The sequence below is a fragment of the Pollachius pollachius genome (assembly GCF_949987615.1).
Source record: "Pollachius pollachius genome assembly, chromosome: 2".
Lineage (NCBI taxonomy): Eukaryota > Metazoa > Chordata > Actinopteri > Gadiformes > Gadidae > Pollachius > Pollachius pollachius.
In genome coordinates, this window is record NC_136935.1 from 36908987 (window position 1) to 36924655 (window position 15669).

Here is a 15669-nt window from a genome sequence, read left to right on the forward strand (position 1 = left end):
TGATATGTATTATTATCATTTAACGTATAATATAAAAACAAAAATAATTGCGGTGGTCACACTGTACAATTTTCATGACTTTAATTATAACATTCACATTGTGAGTGGACCAGTAGTGCATCGGATGTGTGCCACCATCTGTCCTTACGTTACCATCGGGTAACTACGACATGGGGGCGCGTTCCTTATGACCGCTTCGGCTTCCGTAGTTGTGGTGCTCCGAAAAATGTCTGCCTCCATGTGCCAACGTGAGTGGAGCAAACCATAGACTTGAACTCGTTGATTAGGAAGGTAAACAGCGAACAATCATCCAGTATCGCTGGTACTTCGTCTGCTGGTACATTGAAGGTTAGCGAGCAATCTTGCTATCTATGTTTTCTCTTAGACCTGTCTTCAAAGTGGTTATAGTGAATGCTAATGCATTTCAACTGACTACTATGGCCCATTATTGACACGCATGTGCACATAGCTTGCCTTGACCCATCTTGTATTTGTTTGACGTTGATAACACTTCACTGAGGTCTTGCGAGGCTGATGTAATGGACGAGAATGTAAACATTAATCAATACCGGTATTGCCATTTTTCAGGAGCCGCTCCCTATGTTGTTGTGTACCCCGCGGTTCATCCCCTCCGTCATCTCCCATCACCTGACTCATATCAGAACACATTTAGGAAGAAAAAAGCTACGGTTGGCCAAAGGTAGTTTAGCCATCACCAGAGGACTCGGATCAATGGAAACCACACCATCCTCTACAGATACCCAAGTCACTTCAATGGAAGCCGAGATGAACGCCGAGCCACAAGTCACAGCGTCCTTTGCACCGTCAGCGGAACGTCCAGACGCGTGCACCGACCGGGATAAGTTGATCGAACTGTTGCCAGGGGAGACAGTGGTGAAGGAGGGCAAGGCGTCCATATTGTTTCCCAGCGCAAATGAAGTGTTTTACAATCCAGTTCAGGAATTCAATAGAGATTTGACGTGAGTAGAACACACACAGACACACGTAGACTCACTTCCCTCCACCGCGCAAACCTCCAGCTATGATTTTTGACAGCTTTTAAATAGGTTAAATTATCTGTTACATCTATAGTCATACAAAAAACATCAGCTCACCCATTCAAGTTATTCATCCCTAACTCAGTCACAATATCTTTGACACACTCATCCACTCACAGTACCCTTCAGGGTGGACTCACTCATTCACTCATTCTTGTTTACCATCATCCTCACTCGTATTGCACTTGAACAAAACCCCTGTCTGTGCTTCTGCTCCTCCCTCAGGTGTGCCGTCCTAACAGAGTTTGCCAGGGAGTGGATGGCTAAGAAGGGGGTGAAGCTTTCAGTGCCCGGGGAGAAGGAGAGGGTGGTGGTCTCTCTGTCCGAGGAAGAGAAGGAGAGCGCGGGTGGGCTGGTGGCGGAGGAGGAGGAGGAGGAAGAGGAGATGGAGAAGGAGAAGAAAAATGGAGATGAAGAGCTCACTGCCACAGCGACCGCAGGCGAGATATGTGAGGTGAGGAGGGGTTGTTGTGTCAGAGCTGGTCTGAGAGTCTTATTCTTGCTCTATGGTTCCACCCCTGCAAGTCGGTTAGGTCAATAGTGTGTTAGAGTATGTCAGGTTGCTTAGTATGTTGGGCTGCTTGGTATGCTAGGATGTTTTCTTGGTATGTTAAGTTGCTTTGTATGTTAGGGTGCTTGGTATGTAAGGTTGCATAGTTTGTCCGGGTGCTTAGTGTTGGGTTGTAGAGTATGTTTACTTTGTGTGTTTGCTTTGTGTGTTCAGTATGTTAGGGTGCTTGCTATGTTAGGCTGCTTAGTTTATAAGGCTGTTTTGTGTGTTAGGGTTCTTAGTATGTTAGGGGCCTTTTTTGGTGTATTAAGCTGCTTTTTGTGTTAGGGTGCTCAGTATGTAAGGGTGCTTGTTTGGTGTGATAGGGTTCTTGGTATGTTAGGGTGCTTGTTTGGTATGTTAGGGTGCTTGCTTGGTGTATTAGGGTGCTTGGTGTATTCGGGTGCTTGGTGTGTTAGGGTTCTTGGTGTTTTAGGGATCTTAGTATGTAAGGGTGCTGAGTGTGTTAGGCTGCTTGGTGTATTCAGGTGCTTAGCATGTTGGGGTGCCTGCTTGCTGTGTTAGGGGTCTAGGTGTGTTAAGGTGCTGGTTAGGCTGCTTGGTTTGCTAGGCTTTTTGGTGTCTTAGGCTGCTTGGTGTCGTAGGCTGCTTGGTGTCGTAGGCTGCTTGGTGTCGTAGACTGCTTGGTGTCTTAGGCTGCTTGGTGTCTTAGGCTGCTTGGTGTCTTAGGCTGCTTGGTGTCGTAGGCTGCTTGGTGTCGTAGGCTGCTTGGTGTCGTAGACTGCTTGGTGTCTTAGGCTGCTTGGTGTCTTAGGCTGCTTGGTGTCTTAGGCTGCTTGGTGTGATAGACTGCTTGGTGTCTTAGGCTGCTTGGTGTGGTAGGCTGCTTGGTGTGGTAGGCTGCTTGGTGTCTTACGCTGCTTGGTGTCTTACGCTGCTTGGTGTCTTAGGCTGCTTGGTGTCGTAGGCTGCTTGGTGTCTTAGGCTGCTTGGTGTCGTAGGCTGCTTGGTGTCGTAGGCTGCTTGGTGTCGTAGGCTGCTAGGTGTCTTAGGCTGCTTGGTGTCGTAGGCTGCTTGGTGTCGTAGGCTGCTTGGTGTCGTAGGCTGCTTGGTGTCGTAGGCTGCTTGGTGTCGTAGGCTGCTTGGTGTCGTAGGCTGCTTGGTGTGATAGGCTGCTTGGTGTCTTAGGCTGCTTGGTGTGATAGACTGCTTGGTGTCTTAGGCTGCTTGGTGTCGTAGGCTGCTTGGTGTGGTAGGCTGCTTGGTGTCTTAGGCTGCTTGGTGTCGTAGGCTGCTTGGTGTGGTAGGCTGCTTGGTGTGGTAGGCTACTTGGTGTGTTAGGCTGCTTGGTGTCTTAGGCTGCTTGGTGTGTTAGGCTGCTTGGTGTCTTAGGCTGCTTGGTGTCGTAGGCTGCTTGGTGTCGTAGGATGCTTGGTGTCTTAGGCTGTTTGGTGTCGTAGGCTGCTTGGTGTCGTAGGCTGCTTGGTGTGTTAGGCTGCCCGTGCTCGACTGCATGAATTAGATAAATGCAGTTTCTCAATTTAAAAGGTAATTTCGCAAGTCGAGAAAGTCAGTTTGTTGTCTATCAGTCAGGTAACATTTTGTTTTGTGTGAAACCTCTTGGTGCACTACACCCCTCACCTTTCAAAGGATATGTCAGTAACGCCAACCTGCATCTTACCTGAGGGGTTTGATCGGGCCACTCCTGGTCCTTAAATATACGATCATCACGCCCATGATGTGCGCATGCTAGTGGCAGATCAAGGAGCGCCACAACTCAGGTAGCCACACCCCTTCCAGATATGTATTCTTTGCACAGAACATGCTTAATCCTATAAATATGACACTTGCACATTCTACACACATACCCTATGCTCATAGCGCTGGCATAAGGATCAATGGTAGATGCTCTTCAGCTAATGTGGCACACCGTGTTGTGGCACGTCTTGTGGCTCAGTCCCATTAACAAAGAACCTGCTGTGCTTCATTTTCGATGCCAAAGTATCCACTCAGCGTGGGCATTCATAAACGGTGGTATCATTCATCATACATTGAAAACAATCAATGTACATGGAAATGGTTGAGCCCCATGGAGCACATCTAACCGCAAGTTGACACAACGTGCAATTCCACGCATGCGATAGGGTGTAATACTGTAATGGAGACTGGGCTCCATGCTCAGGAGCACCAACTGTTTAATAAATGAAAAAATCCAGACTGACCAAATGAAAGAAGTGTTTAGAGTTGCTCTATTCATCTCGAGGGATGGCTGCTCTGCAGTGGTAACTCAATGCTGTTGTGTTAGCAGATTCCGAGGAGTCTGCGATGTAGTGATATATTGTGGGGTCTATGGTCTTGTAATGTTGTGATGAAGGCCTAGCTTGTGCATAATGTCTTGCACAGCGTTTAGTACCTGGTCTAGCACACAGCATTACAGTAAAGTTTCATTAGGCTGTCCTGGATAAAAAGGAACAGGAAATGCTGTATCATGATGTTCACATTGATAATGATTTGTTTAATTTGTTATGCATTTGTCAGCGAATAGCAAGTCTGTGAGTATCTTATACTAAATCCCAAGGGATTAGGATGTTTTAGATGACCCTCAACCTTCTACTTTACCAGGTTCTGTGTCAGAAATACGATAACTGATCGCATATGCCTGAAGTGTGTTTGTTTTATATAGAGAGCCACTTAGTCACCGCAAAGCTCCCCACATCAGACGATACTATGGTCCATATTATGAGCTGAAATATTTAGGTGAGTTTCATCATTTAGCAGCCACAAAAGCCACTTTACCCAAAGCCACTTAGAAGGAATACATGTCATTAAGGAGCTGGTAGCAGGGGGTTTACCCAAGGCTGCCTTTGGTAGACCGTGGACATGGGGGATTGAACACAGAACCTTTGGGCATTAATCCTGCCTCCCTGTCCTCAGAGTGAGATCTTCCCAACAATTTAGAGACAGCCCCAGACGTCCACTCAAAGTATTTTGGCAGGAAATGTGACATGTTTGACGTTCAATTCTTCTGAGATTCGGGTAAGCCTTAAGTCATTATCAGTGTATTAAAATAAACTCTAAAAGATGCGAGTGGATAGTCGTGTAACGGTGTCTCAAATCCGTCTGTGTTAATCAGATATCTCAATGTGTAAAATAATGCTCTAAATGTGTACTGAGATTTGTGAATGTTTTCAGAATCACTTTGTCAATTTTGCGGTATCTGGTTGTAACGCATTCCTTTTGTATGAATATATAAATTGACAAATCCCTAACATTTCTTCATAAAATGTATAGTCATTTATTTCTTTCTTTATTTGTCATTCTGGCTTTGGTTTATAAGGCACTTGGGTTTCTGCCTCTTCTCCTCATGTATTGTTTTTCTTAATAGGTCCAATGTGTAGAATTAAGTGGTATCTATGGGGTTGGTTGTAGAGTGCAACCAACTAAGCTACCCTGACACAGAAAAACGCCACAGTGTGTGAAGATACGTTTGGGCAGCGGTTGATGTCTAAGGCCGAGAGAGAGTTAAGCTTCTTGTACACTGGTAGTATATAGCCAGGCTGTGTGGCACATTTCAAGTACAACATCGCTCATTATAATTATCATAAGCAAGGACTGAACTAAAAGAGTATCGGAAAGTTTGCGCGGCTCGTAACCATGGCGATCACGCGCCAACAATCCTTCCTTGAACTCTTAGCCCTAAACTGATTCAATCTGAACTGAAACGGATGGTTCACTTATACTTGAATTGAAAAGTTGATTGAACGATACAATGTGTTTTCTCTAAAGCCGTTGGTCCTCTCTGGGCTATTGTAGAAACACGAAAGTGCAACATGGCAAGTTCTTTAGAAGAGGACCGACTCCCTATGTAGTTATAAAGGGCGCGTAATAAACAGACAAAAGCACAATAATCATGTGATAATTTTCCTGTGATTTTAACCAAACTAAAACACACTGATGAATATTATTTTCCATTTTTAAGTATGTCTCCCCCCCCCCCCCCAGAACGGGCTGCGTGTGCTGGAGGGCCTGTCTGCGTCGGGCCTGCGCTCTGTGCGCTTCGCCCTGGAGGTCCCGGGCCTGTGCAGCATCACTGCCAACGACTTCTCCTTCAAGGCCGCTGCGCTCATCTCCCGCAACGCCCACTACAACGGGGTGGCGCACCTGGTGCAGACCAGCTGCAGGGACGCCAGGTGGGCAGCACCCACCCTTCACCCCCTGCCCTCCCCTGTGGAGGTGCACTGCAACCCCCCCCCCCCCCACACACCTTCTACTACAAACAACTGTATTCTAGTAGCAAAAATGCATAAACAACATACAATATACCCTGAGATGTCCAATGTCTATTATACCCTTCACCCCCTGCCTTCAACCATGCTGTGTATATAATTGCCTCTAAATGAAATACAACAGGATTATAAGATAATATGCATTATTTGATCTAGGCCTCTATTGAACGTGTCTGCATACATTTCTTGGAAGTATCGGAATTGGAATATCAATAAACGTTTTTCTTGTAATGCGGAGACCACTTAACAACTCAAACCTAGCGCAACACTGTTCATCATTAAAACCTTCTTCAATCGAAGAGCCCCCTCTGTTCCTCCCCAGAACGGGGAGGCAGGGAGGCACACCTCTGCGCCTGCCTGCCGACTTCACAGCTAGACTGCGAGCGGGCGCTACTATCACAGGCGATGTATGCTAATGAGCTGGCGCGTGCCTCTCTAGAGGGCGGGGGGAAGTGTTGGTGGGGGTAAGGAAGAGCGTCGAGGTATTTCGTGCATATTCATAGCGTCTGGCGTTCTCCAGGAGGGCAAAAGGTGCGGAGATGTTTCCGAGCCTTTTCTTTTTTTTTATTTAACTGCTTTCTTTGTGTGGGAGGTGCACTTTTGAACAATGTTTTATTCAGCATGGAAGGAGTTGGAATGTGTCAACCCTTTCTTTTCCCTACATTGCGCGGAGGGTTGGGGTGTGTGTGTGTGTGTGTGTGTGTGTGTGTGTGTGTGTGTGTGTGTGTGGCACACGCACACAAAAAACACATCATTTTTCTCTCTCCTTTTCCCCTCTGCAGCATGTTGATGTATGAGATGCGTGGGAAGAAGCAATCCTATGACGTCATCGACATTGACCCCTACGGAAGCCCCGCCTCTTTCCTGGACGCCGCTGTGCAGGCTGTCAGCGAGGGAGGTGTGTAACATGCCTCCTTCTTCCCTTCCTCCTCCTCTTCCTCCTCAATTCGCCTTCTCCTCCCATCCTCAACCTCCTCTGTATCATCCTCCCCCTTCTTCCTTCTCCTCCTACGCCTCCTCCATTTAATTTTCATCTTCATCCTCCTCCTCCTCTCTCAGTCTGGTTGTACTGAAGTGGGCTGATACTGTGTAGCAGTCGGTCTGTTCTTCAAACATGAAGAAGAAATCAAACAAACAAGGCATGCAGGCAGGAAAGTGTAGAGCACTTGAGCGGTCAGGGTGTTTGACTCCAAGCCGAAAGGTTCTGGCTTCAAACCCCTCTGTCTACCTGTAGGCATCCTTGAGCAAGAAGCCCTGACCCCCCCCCCCCCCCACACCTGCTCCTTCATGACATTTATCTTAATTCACTGTAAGTCACTTAAAAAAAAAAAAGAAGGTTAAAAGCTTCTGCCAAATTAGGCCACAATCCCCTACCGTCTCCTTAATGACATTGGTTTGAACATTGGTTCACCTTAACTTGCTTTGAGTAAAAGCATGTGCTCAACGAGAGTTTGAAAACCACTGTTCTATAACACTGAACCTAGCCTGTATGCGTGAGCGGGGCGGCTCGCCTAGCTCTTCTCTGTGCTGAAGCAAGTCATCATTCTCACCTCGTACGAAACCACTCTCACCTCACGTTGTCTCGCTAGGGTACACGCAGCAATGCCATGCAAAGTGTATGCACACTAAGGTTCTGAAGTTTGTGGGTGTGAAAACCACTGAAAGTTATTATTCAGCATGAGGTTTGGTGTAGATGAAAAATGGCACTTTATTTCTTCCCGTAACATGAAATCTAAAATAAAGATGTCAAACTTTGTGAAGCGATCTGGCATTGACGTCCATCAACGCACCTCTTGCTCTTTTACACGGTAACCCCTCCCAGCTGGTGCACAGGGGAGTTTAAAACAAGTGCCTCGTTCGGATTGGAAGGCCTATTTCTTCTGTCTGTAAATTCTCTGTCTTTCAGTCAGCATGTCTAACATGCTCTTCCTGTTGGCATACTGTTGTCTTTACTCTGTCTGTACCTATCACTCTACTCTCTTTACCACTCTCTCTATTCTCTGTACCTCTCTGTCTTAGTTCAGAAGATCTTCAGTGGCTGGGAAACCATTGTAACCACATAAGAACAGAAATGTGCACGGTCCCACTTATCTCTCTTTCCATCTCCTTCTGCCTCCATTATTATTCCCTCCTTCTCTTTCCATCTCGAGAAAGTAAGAAGAAATATCTCGGGCTGTGTTCCAATCTTACTCTTTCTTCATTTAGGTATTTGCGGGATGAATGAATGACATCACTGTGTGACTATATGTTTTATAGCTCAGGATACTCAGACTTAATGAAAAGCCATTACAATTCTCTCTCCCACTCTGTGTTTTTTATCGGTCTCTTCTCTCTCTCTCTCTCTCTGTCTCTGTCTCTTGTCTGTGTGTTAACCGATGTCTCTCTCCCGCAGGGCTGCTGTGCGTAACATGTACAGACATGGCGGTGATGGCTGGGAACAATTCAGAGACGTGCTACAGTAAATATGGATCCATGTCCTTAAAGGCCAGATATTGCCACGAGATGGTGAGCTTGAGAGATTCACTCATTCACCCACACACTTACACGTATCGGGGTCCGTGCGTTCATACAAAGAACCATTCTCTTCATCCTTCTTTGTTCACCCGTTAGTCTCGCTGTCTTTCACTCAGCCTCACTCATTCACGTAATCCTTCACAAGTTGTGGTGTAGAATTCCAGTTAAGGAAAGTAAAAGTATCATTCGTTTACTACTCAACGCACTGCAACGCACAGTTTTTAAAGGATACAATCTTTGTGAATCTTTGTCGACTTTCTGAATCTTTGTGGACTTTGTGAATCTTTTCTGGTCCTCATTACATCACACGGGGTGACTCTAACCCCTGATTGGCTGGTGTGTTGGCCTACCCAGGCACTGCGCATCATCCTGCACAGCGTGGATCAGCGGGCAGCCGTGTACCAGCGCTACATCCGGCCGCTCATCTCTATCAGCGTGGACTTCTACATCCGGGTCTTCATGCAAGTCCACACAGGCCAGGCCGTGGTCAAGAACTCTGCTAGGTAAATGAACATGCAGACACACGCACGCACGCACGCACGCACACACACACAGTCACACACACAGACAGAGAGACACACAGACAGACAGATCTCACCCAATAAGTCACACACACAGTCACATCTCATCCAAACAGACACCCACACAGTCACATCTCACCCAAACAGACAGACACGCACATACAGTCACATCTCACCCAAACAGACAGAAACACACGTACAGTCATATCTCACTCACACACACACACACAGTCACAGTCACACAGTCACATCTCACACAAAAAAACTAGAGACGTACTCCCACACAGTCACTTTCTCTCTCACATTTCACACAACACACTCTCGTGCACAATGCACACACAAATGATTTGTTGCTTGAAAACCTTTTTTTTTTTTTGTAGGAGCACTTTGTTAGACCTTTTGCAAATCATTCAAATCACAGTGTGTGTGTGGTACTCTAGTGTGTGTCTTCTGTGTGTTTCAGTAAACAGGCTCTGGTCTACAACTGTGTGGGCTGTGGCTCCTTCCACCTGCAGAGGATGGGCAAGAAGACCCCCAATGGAAAGCAGTAAGTCATTAAGTCTCGGTGCACTTAAAGGGTATGTCAAGCAATGTTTTAGCCGGAGAATATCCGCCTACGAGCCTCAGAAAATGGATCTGAACAAACCCACCTCACACTGTCTGGTACCAGCGTGGGCAGCCAATAAGAAAAGCAACCACTCTGGGGTTGGCATGGGCTCTCGAACCTGGTGATTTCGACAGGGTTGAAGATCGTTGAATGACATGCGTCGCAGTAACATTAGGTGTTATTGTTCACGTGGCATTGTTATACTGAGTCCAGTGCAGGCAGCAGTATAATAGTATATTGGGGGCATGTAGGAAAAGTTTGACGAGTCTGGCTAAAGACCCTGCTGTCATCAAAGCCCTATGCGGCTCTTAACTGCCCGCAAACCTGCCATTTATTCCATGTTGTCCGTGGTTTCTGGATTTCATATTATCAAGTATTTCATCAGGGGTTACTCTTAGCCAAAGATTGAGAATATTCTAGGCATTCAATCCATACTGAAGCAACTGCGAAACTTTAAGTGCTGTAAACAGCCTATAGAGCAGCCCTTCTCAAGCTGTTTTAATCCTGGGCCCTGTACTACTGGACCCTCAGCCTATGGGGCCCACTGAGAACTAAAAATTGAAGACAGAACATTTACAGTACTTTAATTGCCAACGTGTCAATGTCAACCTAAAAATCGAGTGGGTGGTTGGTTCAATCAATGTTCAGAGTGATGTGATTTGTTTGACTGCAAATTCTGCGGTCCGATGTGTCAGTGACACTCCCAGTCAATGACTGGCATGCGGCCCAGTAGCCACTGGTCCAGGGCCCGGTGCAGGGCCCCTACGCATGGTTGAGGAATGCTGCTGCAGAGCGTAGGAACGTCATCTGCTAAATGCTAACCCTAATCAGCGAGTCAATTGTTTCAAGCGACAGTCTGAATATTGTATGGGCGTTCAGAAACATGTCTTTAAGGAGAGGGTTGGGGATTAAGGCCGCTTATCAATCGATGCTTACAGGTTAAGCTGATGGGGGAGATGGGGTAATTTCTCTTGTTCAAGAGGTTAGACATGGGGCCCCTGGAACCCAGCGAGCTTGGTTCCATGCCGAGGAAGTGTGCCAGGATAAAGTCCTGGCATGGACGCAAAATGCATCTCGTTACTCTTCCAGGGCTACAGCTGAACGCAAACACTGCCAAGAGCTGTGCGATTCGTCACGCATGTTAGCGCTATCAAGTGATTGCACCCCATGGTGCACAGTGGAGGGCTGAGCCATTGAAGGGCGCAACAGTTTTTTTAAACTGACGTCTTAAATCCCTGCAAAGACAGTGTGGTCATATGATGGCTTTGGTAGGTTCAGAGTAAGGGCAAGGACGATGGCATGCAACGCCTGGAGTCCTTCTCCCGTCAAGACGTACGTCAGTGGCGCTCAAGCGGCGATAATCGCTTGGCTGAAGAAGTCCTTACAGTCACTGCAAGTTTTGTTGTTGTTGAAACGCAACCGCTGTGTTGAATGTCAGCTCTATGGATGGGGTTCCCTGATGAGCTGTGTTCCAACCTCCAGACCTTACTTCTGTAGTATCTACTGGTTAGGGTGTTGTGGGTTTCAACCCCACTGTATGCAGTCTAATGCGTAGGCGCTCTGGAGGAACAGGTCCTAAACCTGAGTGTTTAGGTTAAACAGTGAGTAGGGGGGAGACTCTCAGAATTCAATAAACTGATAATTTTTGCGATTGGAGAGTCACCCTTGTAGGTTGCGTGTGTGTGTGTGTGTGTGTGTGTGTTAAAGCTCTACCTGTGTGTTGCAGCATGAAGTTTTCAGCGGCTACAGGGCCCCCTGTTGGTACCCACTGTGAACACTGTGGACAGAGACATCAGGTGACACAACAAACACAACCAAACAAAGACCAGGACACAGGGTCTCACTACACGCATTCAATCACGCCATTGTAAAAAAAAAATAATAATTCACCCTTCTTTTCTTCCAAATATAAACGGAATATAAGACATGAAGTAAAAATCCTGGCATTGATTCTGAACACACACACACCCACCTCATAACGCGTTATATTCTCGCCCCAGCTCGGGGGGCCCATCTGGGCAGAGCCCCTCCACGACGTGAGCTTCGTCCAGAAGGTCCTGAGCGCCGTGTCGTCCAACCCCTCCCGCTTCGGCACGGCCAAGCGCATCGAGGGGATGCTCAGCATGGTCACGGAGGTGAGGGGGGGGGGGGGGAGAGGAGATGGATGGATGGAGGGGACGGGATGAAGAGAGGGATGGATATATATTGTTTTTCAATACAATGTAATGGTATTTTTGTCACCTGGGAAGCGTGCGTACGTGTGCGTGCGTGCGTGTGTGTGTGTGTGTTTTGGTTAAAATGGAGCTTTTCTTTGGGTGTGTGCGTTCCAGGAGCTGGAGGATGTCCCGCTCTACTACACTGTGGACCAGCTGAGCAGCATCGTCCACTGCAACACTCCACCCCTGCTGCAGTTCAGGTACTCACACACAGGAGGACACCTGCACACGGACCAGTGACGCACGACTAAGGGTCATCCCCCCCCCCCTCCCAATCCACACATCGCTCTCTCTGCACCTGACCGCTAATCGAACTATGGGCTGTTTCTTTTCTTCCATTGAACAGAAGAAATGACGCCCGCGTCTGCTTCCAAAGCCGCCATTATAAAACGATGAAGGCTCAAACAAACGTTATTCAATATAGTCTAAACCAAGGCTTTTCTTCCAAAGATGAAATTAAAGTCATGAAATGAGGCGGTATTATTAGTTGAGATGGCAGAGCAAGTGGAGCCCGTGGCTGTACACGTTGCTAGTGAACAGTTACAGTTGCTTTGTAATTAATCATTTTGTTGCATATGAATTTCAAATATGCCAGTGGAGGACAGTCGTCCTTTGAAGCTATGATTAATTCTGAGAACTTGTTGCCAACCTTCTCAGTATGCAGGTGAGCGCAGTCTTTTATCGGTAATGCCTTTTGGATTAAGGAACCAAACAACAAAACGCACAGTCAATGTTTGACTTTATAGCATAATAGGCTGTTTTTACTGAGGCAAATCTTAATGGAACAGAGAACACCTGCTGAGATATTACAAAGGCAAAATAAAGAGGCAATTGCATATGAACATAACTAATGAGTACAATTAGTGCAGACCTAGGCTATAATAAAACGCATATCTTATTCCTAAAATGAGAGTACAATGTGCATGTAATGTGAATACAGTTCTCTATACAACAAGGACCACAAATAAATAGATAATAAGGAAGAATCATGTAGGATCTTGTTGGACAGGCTATAATGGCATAAAAGGTGACGCAATATCGGACTTGAAGAAATCAATTAGGTCGGAAAGAAGTTATAGCTGAAATCAAGATACACAAAAAGAGAAACAATCCTGCAACCTGTTTCTACAAATACAAAGTAGCCAAATAGTTTTTTGGTTAGCGATGCAAAACTCTGTGAACCCTGTTTGGTTGCCACGGCAACTCAACCCTAAACCTTAACATGCAAACCACCAGCCAGTCAGTTTTTGAGTGTGCTCAACCAACAGCTGCAGTGTTTACATTTTGGATGACTCAAAAAAACAAACAACATGTTTTGCATACAGTCGCCCACTCTGAAAGCACTTCATTATCGGATTGGTGATGGCCAACCACAGTAACTCATCAGCTCCTGTATACATATAATATTCATGCATACATGGACTTCTGACTGAATGACTATTTTAAATATACATAGATCCCCCTGTCATCATACATACCCCTTGTGTAAGCCCCTTGCTCATAGGTCGTCCCCAATGTCCAATCACATCCTACCTTTAAGCATCCCGGAGCAAGCTGTAGGCCTCATTAGCAAAATGCCCAAACCCCTGTTCATTAATGACGTACTGTCGAACCCACTGTAATGGATAAAAGCATCTCTTGAGTAGCAATAGCTGCATCACCATGATCAACTTTAACCATCTGCCCTCCTCCTCCTCCTCCTCCTCCTTCTCCTCCTCCTCCTCCTCCTACCTCGTAGGTCTGCCCTTTTGCATGCCAAGCACAGGGTCTCTCTCTCCCACGCCTGTAAGAACGCCATCAAGACAGACGCCCCGCCCTCCGTCATCTGGGACATTATGCGCTCCTGGGTAACACTTGTTTTCAATAACAGTTTGACCTTCAGGCCCCGATCACACCAAACTGCAAGGTTGTTGTTTTTTGTAATGTTATCAGCGGGAACCCAGCCCCTTGCACAAGCTGCCTTTGCGCTGATGCCCTAGACGCCTGGAGTTGAAACAGTCATACTCATAGCAGCCATAATTGTAGGTCAAGATGTCCCATGGTCGCTTTGCAGCAGTAGAAAGGCACAGTGCAGTGTGGCTCACGTTTTAGAGTCTGCTTAAGTTTTCCCAGTGATTAGACATTTTAAAGAGGTCAGCAACCCAAGTCCATTAGTGTGTAGGGGAAGTAAGTAGCAAGTCGATTTTAATTGGTTTTCTTTCTTTTTTTTTTGACCAACTGGGCTTGTTTTATTAATGCAAAGTTCAAGTGTTCGGAACAGAAGCTCACTATTTGATGTGTCGACTGCTGTGTTTGCTTCTTCCCTGCAGGAGAAGGCCAATCCCGTGAAGAGGGAGAAATTGTCAGAGACTAGCCCCGCCTTCAAGATCCTGTCAAAGGAACCCAGGTTGGGAAGCACGTCGTTTAAGTGTTAGAATACTACGTTTATCACACTGAGCAAAGGGTTTTCAACGCTAGTTACACCAGATCAGCAGGCTTTATTTTATACAATATTTCTATGCTGAGACTAAAGTGTGTGTGTGTGTGTGTGTGCGTGCGCAGCCTCGAGGCGTGTTTCACGGTGAGGGAAGACGCCAACCCTCAGTCCAGGAAGCAACACCTGACCCGCTTCCAGGAGAACCCCCAGGCCTTCTGGGGACCCAAGGCTAGGGCCCGGGCTAGGTGAGACACAGGCACGCTCTGGCTCCATCTCTTTGTGTAGTTAAAGACTTGCATTTGGATTCTCAAACTCATAAACCCCTCCTCTGCTACACTGCTCCTCCCTCCTCTGCCCCCCCTCCCCCAGTGGAGGCATCACTACAGAGCTGGATGAGAGGAGGAAGATGTTCCAGAACAAGAGGAAGAACCACACCACAGACCTGCTCAGGCACAAACACCAGCCCTGCAAGAGGTTTAAAAAAGTAAGACCCCCCCCCCCCCTCCCTCTCCCATAATATGTATGAAATAGTTCAATTATAACCTAGTCCCACATAGTTCAAATCTGGGTGAAGGGGCGTGTTTTTATTTAGCTTCATATTGGTTTCAATCAATCATGTTGCTGGAGGCGGTGATCTGTCTGCGCCTAATTGGCTATTTAGAAAGATAAACTCGGCCAGCCGTAGTAAACTGTGAAAGGGTTTAAACGTTTCAAAGCTACACCGTTGACTTTGCACTGTAGAAATAGTATAAAACCCTGTCTGAAAGCTTCATCCAATAGAGAAAAGCAATTTTATTTTTCAGTAGAATATTGCCATGACAAATTAGGAAACCACTCTTGAATCAGATCAGAGGTTATTCCAGTGGCTGGTTCTTTCATATGTTCACATTGTTACCAGTGACTCATTTTCTAATTATTTACTTTTAAAAACCTCAAGGTAACTGAATTACTCCTCATTCACTTGTTTGGGGTTGTGGACTTGATTACAAAATGATGCTCTCTATATGCAGATTCTTTGTGCTTGCAAGAACTTGGATAACATGAACAGGAATTATCCAAATGATATGAGTAAATGGCTTCGACTCTGAAAGCACTGAGACCTGCAAGAGAAACGCAAACCATGCCAATGATCATCAGCAGTTAAACCATCTAGTTTTGGATCTGGCTATTTTTGTTCGTATTCATTATTTCTGGTTAACCTAGCAGTATAGCAAGCTAGGGAAATTGTACCTTTTTAAGAGATGAGGGAGGGACACGTTTACCTCATTTCACTTCTCCGCTCTCAGGGCATATGCACACACGGAGACAAATGCTGTTACTCCCACGACCCGGAGCGGAAGGACGCGGACAAGACTGACTGAACCACTCAGTCACGCCGTTTTAGTTTTTCTTTATTGCTGCAGATCCAAATCATGTACAGATGTTGGTGAACGCTGACAGAGAGTCCTGTGCTGTGATGATATTCATATCAGGATTCTGACCGACGCAAATGCATTACCATGATATCTATATCGCATTGGGTCTGAGTTTTCAGCTTTTA

The 15669-nt window shown here is 46.3% G+C and overlaps 1 protein-coding gene across 2 annotated transcripts; it reads left to right on the plus strand.

Moving 5' to 3' along the window:
* The first annotated feature begins 219 nt into the window (after positions 1-219).
* On the plus strand, positions 220-15542 carry trmt1 (tRNA methyltransferase 1). 2 transcript variants are annotated; one of them, XM_079729770.1, is made up of 16 exons: positions 220-348; positions 589-980; positions 1284-1512; positions 5572-5759; positions 6638-6753; positions 8248-8360; positions 8724-8872; positions 9354-9437; positions 11224-11293; positions 11498-11632; positions 11828-11913; positions 13452-13560; positions 14023-14099; positions 14255-14374; positions 14499-14613; positions 15416-15542. In XM_079729770.1, the coding sequence occupies exons 2-16, from the start codon at positions 601-603 to the stop codon at positions 15488-15490; spliced, it is 2046 nt and encodes a 681-aa protein (XP_079585896.1). In that variant the 5' UTR covers positions 220-348; positions 589-600; the 3' UTR covers positions 15491-15542. The 2 variants fall into 2 exon arrangements, with proteins under 2 accessions (XP_079585896.1, XP_079585897.1); XM_079729771.1 differs by having other exon boundaries at positions 236-248.
* The last annotated feature ends 127 nt before the right edge of the window (positions 15543-15669 follow it).

Excerpts from the sequence above, each read along its gene's own strand:
- trmt1 (XM_079729770.1), top strand. The coding sequence starts at position 601 with ATGTTGTTGTGTACCCCGCGGTTCATCCCCTCCGTCATCTCCCATCAC. Across the intron at positions 5,760-6,637 it reads ACCAGCTGCAGGGACGCCAG|CATGTTGATGTATGAGATGC; the intron begins GTGGGCAGCACC and ends TCCCCTCTGCAG. Across the intron at positions 6,754-8,247 it reads GCAGGCTGTCAGCGAGGGAG|GGCTGCTGTGCGTAACATGT; the intron begins GTGTGTAACATG and ends TCTCTCCCGCAG.